This window comes from Rhinolophus sinicus, linkage group LG16 (assembly GCF_036562045.2).
Source record: "Rhinolophus sinicus isolate RSC01 linkage group LG16, ASM3656204v1, whole genome shotgun sequence".
Classification (NCBI taxonomy): domain Eukaryota; kingdom Metazoa; phylum Chordata; class Mammalia; order Chiroptera; family Rhinolophidae; genus Rhinolophus; species Rhinolophus sinicus.
Window position 1 is genome coordinate 18,569,536 of NC_133765.1, and position 16,577 is coordinate 18,586,112.

The following is a 16,577-nucleotide window of genomic DNA, read 5'->3' on the forward strand; positions in this document are numbered from 1 at the left end:
TCATGTGATAAAGTTACCTGAAGAATCAGCAAGAAACACCTCCCTGTTTTACGCCTAAACCACTTGTTCTGTTAGGAATGAGAACAGGGCGCCTCCTTTCAGCTTCCAGTTTCTCAGGGTGGTGGCCGCTGGGTAAGGGCGTCAGCACCCTCATCTCACAACAACCCTCTCTGTTAGGGGAACAGTTCACACTCTCCTCAAGCCTCTACCACCTCCTCATTTCCCCCAGAATCCTCTTTCTCTGGGAAGATCAATGACATCTAACAGTAACTGTGCAGGTTTTGCACCCACTTTGCACTGTTGGATTCTTTGCAGGTGGGGAAACAGAAACTTATTCCACTTCACTTCTTCATGTTCCTGTTTTATTTACACTTGAATTTTATATTATTAAACTAGAAATTTCTGATTATTACTTGCCCCCAGATATTTATATTTTTACTTCATTGATTCTTATGCTTCTTTACGGAAACATATTTAATTATATTTTTACATGTTATGGTAAATATTGGATATTTATTCTTCATACTAAGATTCAGAGATTCATAAAAACAATAATTTTCAAATACAATAAGTCTATTTGAAATGTTGGTTAATATCTATAATTAGACTATAAAGAAGTGAGGATATGTACAAAAACAAAAATTCATGACTGTTCACCAGAGGGTAGTTTATGTAGAGGAGAAATGGGGACCCTGTAAGAGAATTCATAGGTGAGAAGGTTTCCGAGGACCATTGCTCCTCTCCCTGATGGGTGGTTCTGCCCCATCTCTGAGCTCCCTGTGTGAGGAAGGACATGAATGAGGTCACTTGGGAAGACACGGGGATATTCCACACAACATGGACTCCCTTGGGGTGATGCATCTTCTCTGTACGAGGTTGCCTCAGTGTCTCACATGCTTGTCAGACCCACGGCTCTCTCCCTTGAGGAATAAATCACGCATTCACACAGAGGACTAATGAAAGGATGACTTAGCTGTGCAAACTTTTGGAAATAGGTAAATGGCCCATGATGCAGACCCAGAATTCCCCATTCCGAGTTCAAGTCTGAGGTGACCAGAGCTGGAACCCCCACTTCAGCCTCCGGCCTTCACTGCAAAGACTCCATGTCCCCAGTTGATAAGGTCCTGGACTTTCTGTTTCCTTTGAGACCCTTTGTGTAGGAAGGCACTGCTGTGAGTGACTTTGAGGACAGACGGGAATGGAGGACCTTCCCTCCCCTGCGGTGCCCCTGGATGATCCTGGGCCCATGGTGACAGCAGCAGCGGCAACAGAAGCCAAAGCCACAGGCTGAAGCTGAGCCAGCAGCTGTGGGGCATTTCTCCTCCTGGCAGAAGAGAAGAGGGTTCTGGTCTCAGTTACCCGCAGACCTGGAGCTCTGTGGGAACATCAAGGCTGATGTCACAGGTGTGACCCTGAGAAGGAGGTTCGTCCTCAGGCATCAGCCCAGTGGCTGTCAAGGAGCCCAGGTTGTGAGAATTGAGACAGTCAGGGAACACGAAGGTCAACTACTATCTTAATAGGTGAGGGGTTTGGGGCCCATTCCAGGGAGAATTTGGTACCAAGACATGTATTGGACACTCGTGATGTGTCCTGAATCAGACACAGCTGGATTCTGCGTCCCTGGTTATGTTCTGCCCCGTCATGGACTCTGTCACTGGGGCATACAGGCCCCACACCCAGGAATTGCTGCTCAATTTGAGCACATATTACAATGTGTAGCTGCCAAGGACAGGCTTGGGGGGCAGGACTCAAAGGATGTGGCCGTTTTTCCAGACAAAGTTTCCTTTGTGGGTCTCAGACTCCAGTTTTATGCAAAACTAACAAAAGAAGCAGCTGTGCAGTCAGAGGAGGAGGGTCAGCTCAGGGAAGCCCCAGTGCAGAAGGGACAGCAGGTTTTTGTCTCACTTCCCCACAGGCCTGGAGCACTGTGCGAGCACTGAGACTTTTGTCATAGGTCTCACAGTAATAATCGGCCTCGTCCTCAGCCTTGAGCCCACTGATGGTCAGGGAGGCCGAGTTGCCAGACTTGGAGCCAGAGAATCGGTTGGGGACCCCTGAGGGTCGTTTGCTGTTACCATAGATGAGGAGTTTGGGGGCCTTTCCTGGGAGCTGCTGGTACCACTGCACACTGTAACCACCCCCGATGTTGGAGCTGCTTCCAGTGCAGGAGATGGTGACACTCTGTCCCGGGGCACCAGACACGGAGGGCGGCTGAGTCAGCACAGACTGGGCCCAGGATCCTGGAAGAGGGAGAGACACAGAGATGGTGATTCTGGGTCCAGGGACAAGAGGAGGATGCAGGGCCCCATGTATCTTCCCAGGGTCCCTTCCCCTGTCCCCGTATCCAGTCACCTGTGCAGTGAGCGATGAGGGTGAGGAGGAGAGGGGACCAGGCCATGGTGGAGATGGTCACCGAGTCCTGCCTTCTGTGTCCCCACAGCTGAAGCAGAGCTTCCCCCAAATGTCTCCCTTCCCCTCTTCATACTCTGAGAGAGGGAGGGTCCACTCATGCAAATGAGACCCCCAGATCTCTGGTCCCTTACTGGGTCCTGGGACAGGGCCCTCTGAAGATGTCAGGGGTGTAGGCAGGGGAGGGGCTGTGTGGGGCCCAGGCTGTAGGGAAGTCACAGCTGTGAGACCTGAGCAGAGGGCACCAGCCAGTGACAGGTGGCTCTTCCCAGCTATGATCACCCTCAGAACCTAGGGAATCAGCCTTTGACGCCCCCTGGTGACCAGGCACAGACAAACCATTGTGCGACATGGTGACTACAGCCCATCAGAGACAGCTCCTGCCTCCCCAGTCTCCTGTCCCCTGTCCTACCTTAGGGCCAAGACGTGTGATCCCTGATGTGACCTCTCTGTCACAGCAGGGTGTCTTTATGTTCCACTCAGACTCCTCAGGGTGAATCTGTCCACGCTCCCTTGGCTGTTCAGTGGTCAGGGCTGAGGCGGTGTGTCTTGTACAAATTTCTTTGAGATCAGGATCAAGTCCAGAGCAGTGAATGTGCCCATGGAGGTAGATCCTCTTCTGTGAAAACACAGGCTCTTTCCTTGTACGTGAGTCCTCCTTTGTTAGGGACCATTATCCTGGTCTCTTGGATACTTTCTTCCTGCTCTTTTGCATGAGGATTGTCTAGTAAGACCGTGAAGCTGGACTTTGGTTTATTTGGATGCGACTTGTGCCTTTGGCGTAAGTGTTGTCTGTCTAGCACTCATGACATCCAGACACACAAGACCTAAAATGAGAGGGAACAGAGTCATAAAGCCCCGAAATAGTTCACTGGGTGGGATGGAAAGAGAGATTGCTGCTCTTGCAATTCATTATACCAATGCCCATGTGACTGTTCAAATCAGGATATATCCCTACGTTCTAGTTATGATTTAGGGCATATAACTCAGTACCAAATTGATTCTCCCTGCCTACAAGGTGACACTTTGTGTTGGCATCTCTGCTGCCTTTGCACCAACCTGATGTTTATACCCTCATGGCTCTCAGTGAGTATGGGCTGTTCTGGAACACACATGACTGTTTGCAGCTGTTCTCTGCAGCTGAGGGTCACCCTTAGTAGCTGACAGCTTGACGCTGTCCACTGCGGCTCCCCAACAGCAGGGCCAATGCTGCTTCTTTGGCAAATCTCGGGTGGCACCTCCCTGTGCCCTCACTTGGGGTGTGTGAGGCACAATCACTAGAAGTTACCAGCCTGGGCAGGAACCTGCGGGTTCTATCACCTGTATTGACTCTTTTCCAGGGACCCTGTGTTCTTTATGAATTTCACACGACCCACTGGTCCCCTGCTGTCCTCTGGGAAACTGCAGGGGACCTGGATCTCTGCTCGTGGACAAACCCCATGGACATACATGGAGACTTCAAAGTTTCCAGGCTGCTGAGTCATTTAGAAAGAAGAGCAGTGTTTATTTGCATTCACCATTTAAAAAAATATTCTGATAGTTCCATTCTGCAATTATTATTCTCCACAATATACCTTGTTATCATTTGCAAGTTTAGATATTCCTGTGAAGATTTTAGACATTTTATTCTGATAAATAAATAATGATATGTCATGTGTGAAATACGCTGGTTTAGAGGGGAGTGCTTGCCCTCTGTCACTGACCTGCTTCACCCCTGCAGGAAACACTGGGAGTCAGGGGAGTCTCTGTAGTAGCTGCTGTTAGGACAGAGGGACCTGTGCTTTTCTGCTCTTGTGACGCTAAGGTTTTCCACAGGGCCACAGGGAGGCTCCGTTCTGGTTAGTGCATTAAGATGCAGGAAGAGAACGTCATCTTCTGCTGTAGAAATAGTCTTGTACTTACACAAAAACGACATTAATTATTATGTTTAAAATCAACCCTGTTCTTTTTTATTCTCTTTCCCTATATTATTTTCTTTTAGACTTTTCACCAAAGTTAGTGAAAGCGAGCATTTGTTTCTATTTCTATTATGTTAATGCCTACTTTCACTTAAATACAACCTGCTCCTATATTTCCTTTACATATACACATAAAATCATGACTGCATCATATCAATATATTAGTAAAGTTTTGTCTTAATTATTAAATAATAGAAACCTGAATTTAGACTTGAATGTGTGTGTGCCCGTGTGTATGTGTCCGTGTGTGCTGGAATGAATTAAGACTTTGTGGGTTGTGGGGATACAATAAATGTAGTTTGCATGCAAAAAGGACATGAAATTTGAACGATCGGCACAGAATGTTATGGACTGAATGTGGCACCCGAAATTCATATGTTGAAGCCCTAATCCCCAGTGTGGCTGTGAGTTGGTGATGGGTCCTTTAAAGAAGTAATTAACATTAAATGAGGTCATAAGGGTGCGGCCCTGATCTGACAGGATTAGGGTCTTTATAAGAAAAGACACCAGAGAGCTTGCTCTCTCTACCACGGGAGGGCACAGCGCGGAGGCAGCTGTCTGCAGGGCATGAAGAGAGTTCTCACCAGAAACCAACCATGCCCGTGCTCTGATCTCAGACTTCCAGCCTCCAGAACTGTGAGAAAGTAAATTCCTGTCATTTAAGCCACCCAATCTATGGTATTGTCTCTTGGCAGCAAAGTAATACACTCTCCTCTGTTCTTGTCCTACAATAATAAATAATTAGAAAAAAGAAATTACCAAAGTTCTACTTGATTTGACTTTGGAAATTTATTTTCTTCACCTTCATTTTAAAGTTTTAATTCACATTGCTTAGTATTTTCATGCAAGATCTTGATTATCGGGACAAAATAAGAGAACACACTCAAGTACTTAAAGATAATGCTGGTCAGTAGTAGGGATGCACTTGACCAAAAAAACATACATGTGGATACACAGACCCATGACAGACATTGTGTTTATGCACCCAGACCCCCAGGAGGAGGCATGACACTGGATCCTCGGTCACATCTGCTGACAGATCAAAGGGCCAGGAGAGAAGCTAGAGGAGGGGACGTCCTTTTTCATAATTGTTAATTTGGCATATTTTTAATGCATCATCTATTCAAAATTAGAAAAACAATTAAACAAAATTATTCAGTACTGGTTAGAGGTGAGTAAGTAACAGAAGATGCAAGCAGGGCCGAGTGTATATCAGGCACAGTGCCCAGAAATCTTGGTACTTTTAGGGAGTCAGGGAAATACAGAGGAAAGTGAATGTAATCCACACTGGATTACAACCAATCCAGTCATAAACTATACACCACACACACACACACACACACACACACACACGAAGGCAAAAATGCCTGGAGACCTCATTGTCATGAGTGCAATTCAGCAACAAAATGGAAGGGTCTCAACAGGAGTAAACTGAGCGAAAGAAGCCAGACAATAAGGAGATACACTGTGTGATTGCATTTATAGGCTTTACAAAGTGTGGACTGAACACTCGTCACGGGAAGAGGACTAGTAGTCCCTGGAGGGTGTTGTGAGGACGGATGGGAGGGAGGATGAGAGAGGGGCGTGACGAGGCTTTCGGGGGGGACAGATTCACTGTCTTGATTGTGGTGATATTTTCCAAATTGTGCAAATATGTCAATACATATCAAATTGTATACCTTAAATATTGGCAGCTTAATAAATATCCATTATTTCCCAATAAGAGTTATATAAAAAATAGTCTAAAACACAAACACCGGGATTCACATTGAGGACCAATGACAGGATGGCATTACTCTGGAATGTCCTGGAAATAAGGAAAGGATTGATGGTGGAGACAGAAAATTCCTCAGTGAGAGGTCGGGTCTGAGACGACCACAGCTGGGCCTGCCACTCCCCATCCATGAATTTCAATGCAGAGGTTCTGTGTCTCATCCTGATGGGGAAATAAACTTTTTGTTTCCTTTAGGTCGTTTGTCTACGAATGAGGTTCTGTGAGTGACTTTGACAGAAGGGACAGGACGAACTTGGGTCCATGGTGGCAGCAGCAGCAAAAGCAGAAGCCATGAGCTGGCCTGAGAAAGCAGCTTCTGCCTGTGATGGGTGTGGCCTGGGGGCTTCAGGGGCACAAGGACAGAGCTGCTGGGCACCAGTGAGCACTGAGCAGAGACAGGAGCCCTGAGGCTGGTTCACAGCTGTGATGTCCTCAAGGACAGGCCCACAGCCGCCCCTGCTGCCCCAGGCCCTGGTCCATCCCTAACCCTGAGAAGTTGTCAGGGGTCTATTAGAGGAAGGTCCTGCCTCCACCCCCGCCTGGTGACTGCCCCCTCCCAGTCCATGGCAAAGCCAAGGGACCTCCTCCCTCGGGAGGATCTCATTCCTCAGGTGAGTCTTTATCTTTCCAACCTGGACTTTTCAGCAGTGGTCTGCCCACCGCTCACTCTGCTTTCAGGTGCGCTCAAGGGCTCAGTTTGAAACGCAAACCCTTTCAGGTGAGCAAAGCAAGAAAGCTCAGAGCGGGAACAGCTCCATGGACTCACCTCCCAGACTGCTTAGGAGGCCAGTGTTTCCTCCTGTTGCTCAGTCCTCACCTGATAAGCCCTCACTGATGGTGGGTTTCAAATGGGTCCAGTTTATTACCAATAATCTTACCACAGACCATGAGATGATAATTGTGTACACATGTTGGCAATCAATTGATTCCCTAGAAACTGCTTAACTTATTTGGGTAAATATTAAGGTGTGGGATTGCTAAATTATAAGGTACGAAAGTGTTTTAATTTTGTAAAACACTGCCAAACTGTCTTCCAAATTGTCTTTCCCATTTTTCATTCCCACCAGCAATGATGGGTGTTCGTGTTGTTCCATATCCTCAGCTTTATTTGGTGTTGCCAGAGTTTGGAGTTTAGCCTTTCTAATAGGTGTGTAGTGGTAGCTCATTGTTGTTTTAATTTGCAATTTTTTTCCTTTTATTAATGTCTCACAGCGTCTTTTATTATTAGTTTCAGGCGTACAAAAAAATGTAATGATTAGACATTTACACCCCTCAAAAAGTGAAATTTGCAATTCCTTAATGACATACGATGCTGAACATGTTTCCATAGACTTATTTGCTACCTGTACATGTTCTTTGTTGAGGTGTCTTTTCAGATCTTTTGCCCATTTTTAATTGAATTGTTGGTTTCCTTATTGTTGAGTGTAATTATCTTTTAAAGTCATTTGAAAAAACATAGATATTTCTAGAGTCATGTTCATTATCTGGTAGAAACAAATACATATAAAGAAGACTTTGCCTCATGATATATCATATGCCTTCGACCAGCTTTTAAAACACATTGTTATAAAATAGAAGATTAAAACTAAAACATTTTGAAGCTGACCACAGTGGACTTGCACGCCTCCTCTGGGACCATGGACAACAAGCCCCCCTGAGCCCACACTAACTAGACGCAGCTTCTCTGAACAGGAGATGGAGATGTTAGGAGCAGAGAGTGCATTGAGTGAGAGGTTTTTGTCTCATTTCCCCACCTGCATCTGTCACTGTGGAAATGGTTGCTGAACCACAGAGCACAGTAATACTCGGCCTCATCCTCGGGCTGGGTCCCCGTGATGGTGAGGGCGGCCTTGTCTCCAAGCAGGGAGCCAGAGAATCGCTCAGGGACCCCTGGGACCCGGTTGCTGGTACCACCTATTAGACCCCGGGGTACCTGGTAGGGCTTCTGTTGGACCCAGCGGACATAGTTACTGGAGGTGACGGCCCCAGTACTGGAGCCACAGGTGAGTGTGACCGTCCCTCCAGGAGATGTGGACAGTGAAGCTTCCTGAGTCACTGTGGCCTGGGAAGTGGCCCCTGAAAACAGGTGAGAGACCAAGGTCAGGAGAGGGGCAGAGGCATGAAAGTGCGGTGTGGCATCTCCCACCCCAGCCCAGAGAGCACCCCTGACCTGTGCAGTGAGCCAGCAGTGTGAGCAGGAGAGGAGCCCAGGCCATGGTGCAGACGCCCCAGTGCTGTACTTCTCAAGACCCTTCAGCAGAAAGTCAGCCTGCGCAGCTCTCCTTATAACTCCCACCACCTGTGGGGGCGGGGCTGCCATGCAAATGAGCTCCCCCCACCAGGGATACTCAGCTATATGGCCAGGTCACGGCTACTGAGCTGTTCCACGTCAGTGACCATATGTTAGTGGGGTCTAGGAATGGGAGGAACCACAGCTCAGCCCCCTCTTCCAGAATCTGTCTAGAGCCCCCTTTTAGTGTCCATTAGTGATGGAAGGAGGCACTCCGGCAGCTCTTTCCAATGTCCCTCTCTTATTCTCTGGTCGGGAATTCCTTCACAAGGTGACTTTCAGTGGCTGGGACTCTATAGACAGGAAATCTGGTGAAGGAATTTGGGTATGTGGAAGCTTAAATGTACCACCACCTCAGTTCTTCTTAACTCCAATCCACACACAGCAACCATCTGTGAGGAGAGGAAGAGCCAGGATCTTGGGTTCTCTAACGTAGGTTCCCCGTAACCCCAGCTAATGTTGTGTATATCTAGCCACGTGATCTGTCAACCAGTACATAGTCAGAAGCTTTGTCTCTTCCAGGATAGGAACATTCCAGAAGTTTTAATGGTTTATAGTTCCCTATTGCTCTACAGCCCTGGAGGTCTACATTAGTAATAATTATATTATTAGTGCTTGCCAATCATGGTGTTTTTGTTATTCTCTTTTTCTCATGACAAGTTGCTCTATTAACACAGGGCTGTATGTTTCCAATGGCTGGAGTACTTGTCTCACACAGAATATGCAGAACCCTTTTTTGTCTCTGATTCATCACCCCTACCTAGTATCTTTCTTGGTCACCTGAAAATGAGTCACAGCACTTTTCCTAATTGTAGAACGTGTACTTCCAGAACCAGAGTTCTGTGATTCCTTTTTAGGAATGAAAATTGTGGGATATAATTATTATTTTTTTAAAGGTATCCGTAAATGTCACAGACTGGGGACTCCTTAGCGGACTAGAGGACTCAGTGGTATGATGGGTCCTGATATTTCACAGGGTGTGTCCCCATCGCCTGGAGCCGATGTCTTCCCAAAGACTTCAATGTACTTCTTACCTCTTGCTCATCTTATTCAAACAAATCGATGTCAGCCATGTAATGTATCACTGTGAGGTTCTGTGGAACATGCAGATGGTCCAGTCATCTGGGGATGTGCTGGGCAAGAGGAAGAGTAGATAACTTTTAGGCAACCCTTTAAGTATACTGATGTCCATTCCATGTGAGTGTGAATAGTGTCTGATACTCTGTACCGCCTACTGATGGACGTGGAAAGTCTGCACTCACCAGACTTAAGGTCTATACCCTGTAACTGAAACAGTGTTAGTGTGCTCCAGAAATATACCACATGGAGACAGCAGCCGCAGTTGGGGTACTATTAATACTTTTGTGAGTTCACCTGGCAGAATCCACCTGTTTGTGTTGTTGTTGTTGGTTGTTGTTTAGAACCAGATTGATGAATTATATTAGGATATGATGGGGGCCAGTCCACTGCATTATGAATGTAGCACTAATCTCTGCTATTTTCCCATGATGATATTATTTAGAAGTTTTTATTTTGAAGAAAATGGAGCAAAACAAGATTACATCGTCTTTCTCGGTGTTCTGGAGAGTCAGGTACCAATCTACATGAGAGCCAGGACCCAGGAGGCATCGGTTAAGGAGGGCAAGTCCTACAAATGATATAATTGGCACAAGGGACTCTGCCTGAACAGGAGGCCTGTGTGGGTGGGATACAGGGACTGTAGGATTCTCCTTTAATCAAAAGACTTTAGTCTTTTGGTCAGAGATTTCTCTTGGCTTCTGGTCTGAACATGGCTTCCCTCGATTTCACACCATGCTTTTGGATTTTAAACATACAGATTTTATAGGCAGGGAACTTTTAGAAATGAAGAATCTTAGGCCCCACTCCAGATCCATTGACTCAGAATCCACATTTTACAAGATCCCCTGATGATTCGAGTGCACATTAAAGTATGAGAATAACTGGCCTAACACATGCATGAAGGCACTGGTTTGTAACTAGTTATGAATTGTTTCTGTCCCAATCTATTCTGCTTCCAACCAAACCTGGCAGCAAATTAAGTCTCTGTTTCTTCATTCTGTGCATTGTAAGGCAAGAATAACATACTCAAGGCTTCCCATTGAAATGGCCAGCATCTGCATCTCACCTCACTAGGAGTACCACAAACTGGGTGACTTAATCAATAACAACTTATTGTCTCTCAGTTCTGAATGCTGAAGTCCAAAATCCCTCTGGCAGGGACACAGTACCTCTGAAACCTTCAGCAGAATTCTTTCTTGCCTCTTCATGACTAGTAGTGCTTTGAGGACAAGTTTGGGTGTTACTTGCCTTGCAGCTGCATAACCCCACCTCTGCCTCCATCTTCCCCTGGTATGCTCCTGGTCTCCATATGGCTGCCTTTCTATAAGGGCACCAGTCCCACTGCATTAGGAGGCCACCCTACTCCAGTATGGCCTCATCTTAACTAATGACATCTGCAACAAGCCTGTTTGCAAATAAAGTCATGTTCTTAGGTCCTGAGGGTTACAACTTTAATATCTCTTCTTGAGACTGGAGGGACACACTTTCACCCAGAACATTAGGGAAGAAGAATCCTTTCAAAAATATTTATAATTTTTAACATACTTTTAAAATATTCAATGCACTTGCATTATAGTAAAGTGAAATCTACTAAAAGAAACTTCAGTAAAATGCGAAAGGAGGGTGTTTTCCCTTTTGTCGTAGATGGCAAAGAATATTGGCGATGCTTTTTTCTGGAGGAAATCTGTTTTACCTTAATCCTCAGTTCTGAATCAGTAAATATTGTTTCTTCTATGAAACAAAATAATCGAATTCTGCTTTTTGTTTACTAGTTTCTCCAAAATTTCTCATAAATTCCATCTATTTTAGGACACAAACAGGAATGAAATCAATTCAGACTCTTCCTTTCACCTTCTCTCTATGGATGGTCAACACTTAGGCTGTGCTAAGAGCTCAGGTGTCCGGTTATATGATGCCAATATCACGGGCTCACATTTGTACAGATACTCGGTCAAGCAAAGGTTTCCGTCATGGTTCCCCATCTGGGTCTGTCACTGTGCCGAGCACCGCTGTACAACAGCCAGCAGTAGTACTCAGCCTCGTCCTCGGGCTGGGCCCCCGACAGGGTCAGGGCAGCTTTGCCCCCGATGATGGAGCCTGAGAACCGGGCGGGGGTCCAGGAGTGTTTATTGTTTGTATTATAAATCAGTGTCCTGGGGGCTTGGCCAGACTTCTGCTGGAACCAGTATGGATAGTGACCATTGGTGACCGCTCCTGTGCTGGAGCCACAGGTGAGAGTGACTGTCCCTCCTGGGGACACAGCCAGTGAGGGCTCCTGAGTCACCACAGCCTGAGAACTGGACCCTGAAATGAAAACAGACACATGTCAGGAATGAAGAATCAAGGCAGAGGAATCCCTCCAAAGGCTGGTCTCAGAAATGTCCTTGAACCTGGGCAGTGAGTGAGGAGGGGGAGCAGGAGGAGAGGAGTCCAGGTCATGGTGAAGACTTTCCGATGTCCAATGTCCCCTGGACACACACTGGTGCTGGTCTCTGGGGTGTCCCTTTATCTCCTCCTCAGCTCCCTGGATAAAGGGTGTGTTTATGGGGCATTATGCAAATATGAGCCCACAGCACCATCTGATTCTGTGACCTCAGCCCAGTGTGTAGCTTCACTCTCAGGAGGAGGCTGTGGTGGTTGTGAGCTCTGAGTCTGTCCCTTGAGAGGAAGCACCTGCTGTCACCTCTATCTCAGGCCATGAGCTTGGCCGCAGGGCCCATTCAAGTATTAGGCTGGTGCAAAAGTAATGCGATTTTTACAATTATTTTTAACCTTTTAAACTGCAATGACTTTTGTAACAATCCTTTGAGTTGGTTTCAGGTCTTGCAGCTCTGAGAAGATCCACAGCGCCCCCTAGTGACGTACTCGAAGAACGTTCATGGAGGTGGAAAAGATGCAGAAGGAATGGTGGTCCTTTTTCTATTTAAAAGACTATCAATCAATCAATCAATCAATCAATCAATATTTCAAAAAATATTTCTCAATGAATCAACGTATAACAAACAAGTAAATAAAACAATCAATAAGCATTACACATTCCTGATCTCTCCAGTAAACTTTCTTTTTTAAATTTCATCTGTTGTATTTTTCAGTTCTACATTACCATTTGATTTCTTTTTGTGACTTCTCTTTGTATTCTGAGTTTCTCTCTTATTCCATTTCTTCCGATACTGTTTGTAGTTGCTTGTCCAATGGGTTTTATGATTTTTGCCTGAAAATATCTGTCACAGAATTTCATCATCTGAGACGTCTTTGTGTTGATATCAACAGATTCTGTTTTCATGTTCAAGTTCAGATTTCCCTGGTTCTCGATATGACAAGTGATGTATTTTCACAGAATTCTGGACTCTTTGGAAAGTACATTAGGACCCTCTGGGTCCCATTTCCTCCTGTTGAGCTGCAGCACTAGGTCAGGGGTGTGTATTCAGCTCCCACTGGCCCCAGCAAGGGTTTAGCACGGACACCCACTGCTCTGTGCTGCTGACTCCTTCCTGGGGGGAAGGTGGACAGTGATCGTCAACAGCTGATTCTCCTCAAGTGGGGGTGTGAAATAAGCCCCCTGCTGGGCCCTGCTGACCGGAGAGGGAAGCACAGGGCTTGTGGAACTGCTGGGCTGCAGTGAACTTGGGTGCTCAGCTCTCCTTTGGGCCCTTTGGCCTCCCTGACACCTGGGAAGGGAGGGGGCAACTGCAGCAGGAGCTCCCCTGCCTCCCATCCTTTATTCAGTGCTCTTAATGCCAGGTGAGGGGGGTGTCAAGAGTCCGCTCTCACTTGGCCCCACAGTCACCAGCAGGGGTCCCAGGAGTGCAACCTCGCTCTGCCTTTTACCTACCATCTCTTGCAGTCTCATTGCTGAGGGATGTGGTTCAAGTTCATCTCCCAGGTGGGGTCTGAATCATGGTTGGAATAACTGCAGTGCTAACCAGCCCAGAGCAGCCCTGATGGCTCAGCCTTGTTGAGTGTCTGATGGGATGAAGTCTCTGATTTCCATTGAACCACTGACACTCCTCCAGATGAGTCACAGGGAGCTGCCTGCTTCTGCTGGGACAGATGGAGACCAGGTCCCCTGCTCAGTAAGGTTGAAACCCCTGGATGAGGGTGCAGTTAGGTGATTAGCATGTGGGGTTGGTGTGGGTGTTGTAAAAAAGATTGTATCTGATTAGATTAGATATCTGTCCCAGATTCTTTGTCTATTGGGATAGGGTTTTCTTGCAGTCTCTTTCTTTCTTTCTTTCTTTCTTTCTTTCTTTCTTTCTTTCTTTCTTTCTTTCTTTCTTTCTTTTTTTCTTTCTTTCCTCCTTCCTTCCTTTCTTTTTTTCCCCTCTCTCCCTCGCCCCACCTCTCCCTTTCTCTCTCCCTCCCTTTTCCTCTCTCTCTCTCTCTCTCTCTCTCTTTCTGTACTTCCTTCCTTCCTTCCTTTTTTCCTTCTTTCCTTCCTTCTTTCCTCCCTTCCACCCATCCATCATTCTTTTCTCTTTCTTTTCTTCTTTCTTTATTATCTATCTATCATCTATTTTGTCAGTACCTTAGGTGTTTCACATTCAGTGTTCTTGCCCCATCCTGCCCTTTCTGTATAAAGGTAATAAGCACCCAAGGATATGTTATAACTGCAGTTCAGTTCATGCAGTTCTGAGCATGTAGGAAGTTTGCCTTCCCTTCACCTTTCAGAGTCTAATTATGCTTTTTGTTGTATTACGTCCAGGATTCTTTATTTATAAGACAGAGGATCTGAGAAGACTGGGACACTTCATACTGATTCAAATCGTAAATCCTCCTGGTATCTGTTCTTAATGGTTTACTTTAGTAAAGAAACTGATGAGAGATTGTGCTTATCTGATTTTGGGGAGATGATTTTTATGACCATCCAGGACTTAAATGGCAGGAAAAGATAATGTTTTCTGAATATTTGTTTCTTTAGAAAAAATGAAAATAAAAATACAACACACGATCCTGGGTCACTTTGAAATTTTTTATCAGCTGCTGTGGTGCCTCGTACTTTACAAAAATTATTATTTGGGCCCTTATCCTCAGGGGAGGGAATCAAGTATATTTTCGGGTGTGTGTGTGTATATGTGTGTGTATTTGTTTGAAGTTTAAATTTTAGTAATTTTACATTTACAGAAAATTTGAAAAGTTAGTACAGACACCTTTTATGTAACTTTCACCCACATTCTTCTAACATTAAATGTTGCAAAATCATGGTGATATTTAAAACTAAGAACTGAACTTTTGTGTAATGCTATTAACTAAACTCCAGCTTCTATTAGGATTTTATAAATTTCCCTATAATATCCTTTTCTTTTTATTTATATTATTTTTTTAAATGTGTTTTTCCAGGACCCATCAGCTTCAAGTCAAGTAGTTTCAATCTTGTTGTGGAGGGCGCAGCACATAGTGTCATTGTGGGGATCAAAGTGGCAATCTTGTTAATAGCACCACGCTCTAACCACGCTCTAACCAGCTGAGCTAACCGGCGGCCCCAAAGCTGAACGCCCGAACAGGGACTTGAACCATGGACCCTCAGATTAAAGTCTGGTGCTCTCCCCACTGAGCTACCTGGGTTCTCATTCTCCTTCTCTGCTCCTAGAGCCAATGCAGGAATCCAACTTTGCATCATTGCATCTATGATTCTGTAATAAAATATACATATATTTCTGTAATGTTTACATATACACATATTTTAAACATATTATATGTAATGCATTTATAAATTTACTTTATATGGCCTCAAAATAAAATTTTTCTAATCAGATTTTTATAGAGGAGAGAAATCAAGCAAACCAGAATCCACACTCACTGCTCCCCCTCACAGCCCAGGGCTGGCTGCTTTAGGGGACACTCATGCAGTGACACAACCTGCAGCCCTGCACCTCCTGTCCTGGCACCAGGGAACTCAGCTCAGGGGCTGGTACAAGGGCTTCTGGAAGCCAGTTCTAAATAAGATGACTCTAGTAGCGCAAATGCTCCCATGAACCACAGAAAACATCCTTAGAGAACGTGTGCTTGTGGAAAGTCCTCCCAACTTCTACTGTTTTTCCCCGCAAATAAGACCTAGCAGGACAATCAGCTCTAATGCGGCTTTTGGAGCAAAAATTAATATAAGACCCAGTATTATATTATATTATATTGTATTATATTGTATTATATTGCATGATATTATATTATATTATATTATATTATATTATATTATATTATATTATATTATATTATATTATATTATGTTATGTTATGTTATATTATACCCAGTCTTATAGTAAAATAAGACTGGGTCGTATATTAATTTTTGTTCCAAAAGACGCATTAGAGCTGATTGTCTGGCTAGGTCTTATTTTTGGGGAAACACAGTAGTTATACTTTGAAATCAAGTCATAGATTTCAGCGATGGATTAATATTTTAAGTCTCTTTCTGGATTTTTGAATGGGAGCGATTGTGCCCTCGAATGTTAACCTCATTGAATTTTAAACAGAAATTCTCAGGAATAATTTCATAATGATAGGTGTAGAGGAACTTCTCCAATTTAATGTTTATAAAGAGCTTCTGGAGGCTTGTCATACACAGATGCTGGCACAACAACACAAGTTTCTGACTCAGTAGTAGGCTGAGTTTGAGGCATTGCATTTCTAACAAGCCTTGTGGTCATTATTCCATTTCAATGAAAATGAAATATCCCTGTGGTCTGCAGGGACAAATCAATGAATAAGAGCATATCTGGTAATGGTTTTGAATCAGAAGAGCCTTAGATCTAGCAGTGGGGTCTCTGAGTCTCACTGTTGGTTGTCATATTTGGAGCTGAGCCCCCCCCCATTACAGGCAGAGGGAGAGAGGAAGCCCCATCTCTCAGGAGTCACACTGGAGAGATGGACACACCCTGGGAGAGACTGGAGGAGGGTCATGGTGATGAACCACTGGACAGAACGGGGCCATGGAGCCCCCTCCCCATGGTGGCTGACCATTTCCACACTCAATGTTTCTTTTTACCTCTAAGGCTGAGCCATTCTGAGCATATGTGGAGGTTTTGGTTGCACTTCCCCCATGGGGTTACATCACTGTGTGAATATAACTACC

The 16,577-nt window shown here is 45.1% G+C and overlaps 1 gene segment (V, D, J or C); it reads right to left on the reverse strand.

Annotated features, from left to right (window-relative positions):
- Positions 1–2,494, reverse strand: part of LOC109439815 (putative non-functional immunoglobulin lambda variable 1-50) — a 370,373-nt gene extending 367,879 nt beyond the window's left edge. The window contains 2 exon segments of the V gene segment in view: positions 1,933–2,240; positions 2,353–2,494. Coding sequence covers positions 1,933–2,240; positions 2,353–2,398 — 354 coding nt within the window.
- Between the last annotated feature and the right edge of the window lie 14,083 nt (positions 2,495–16,577).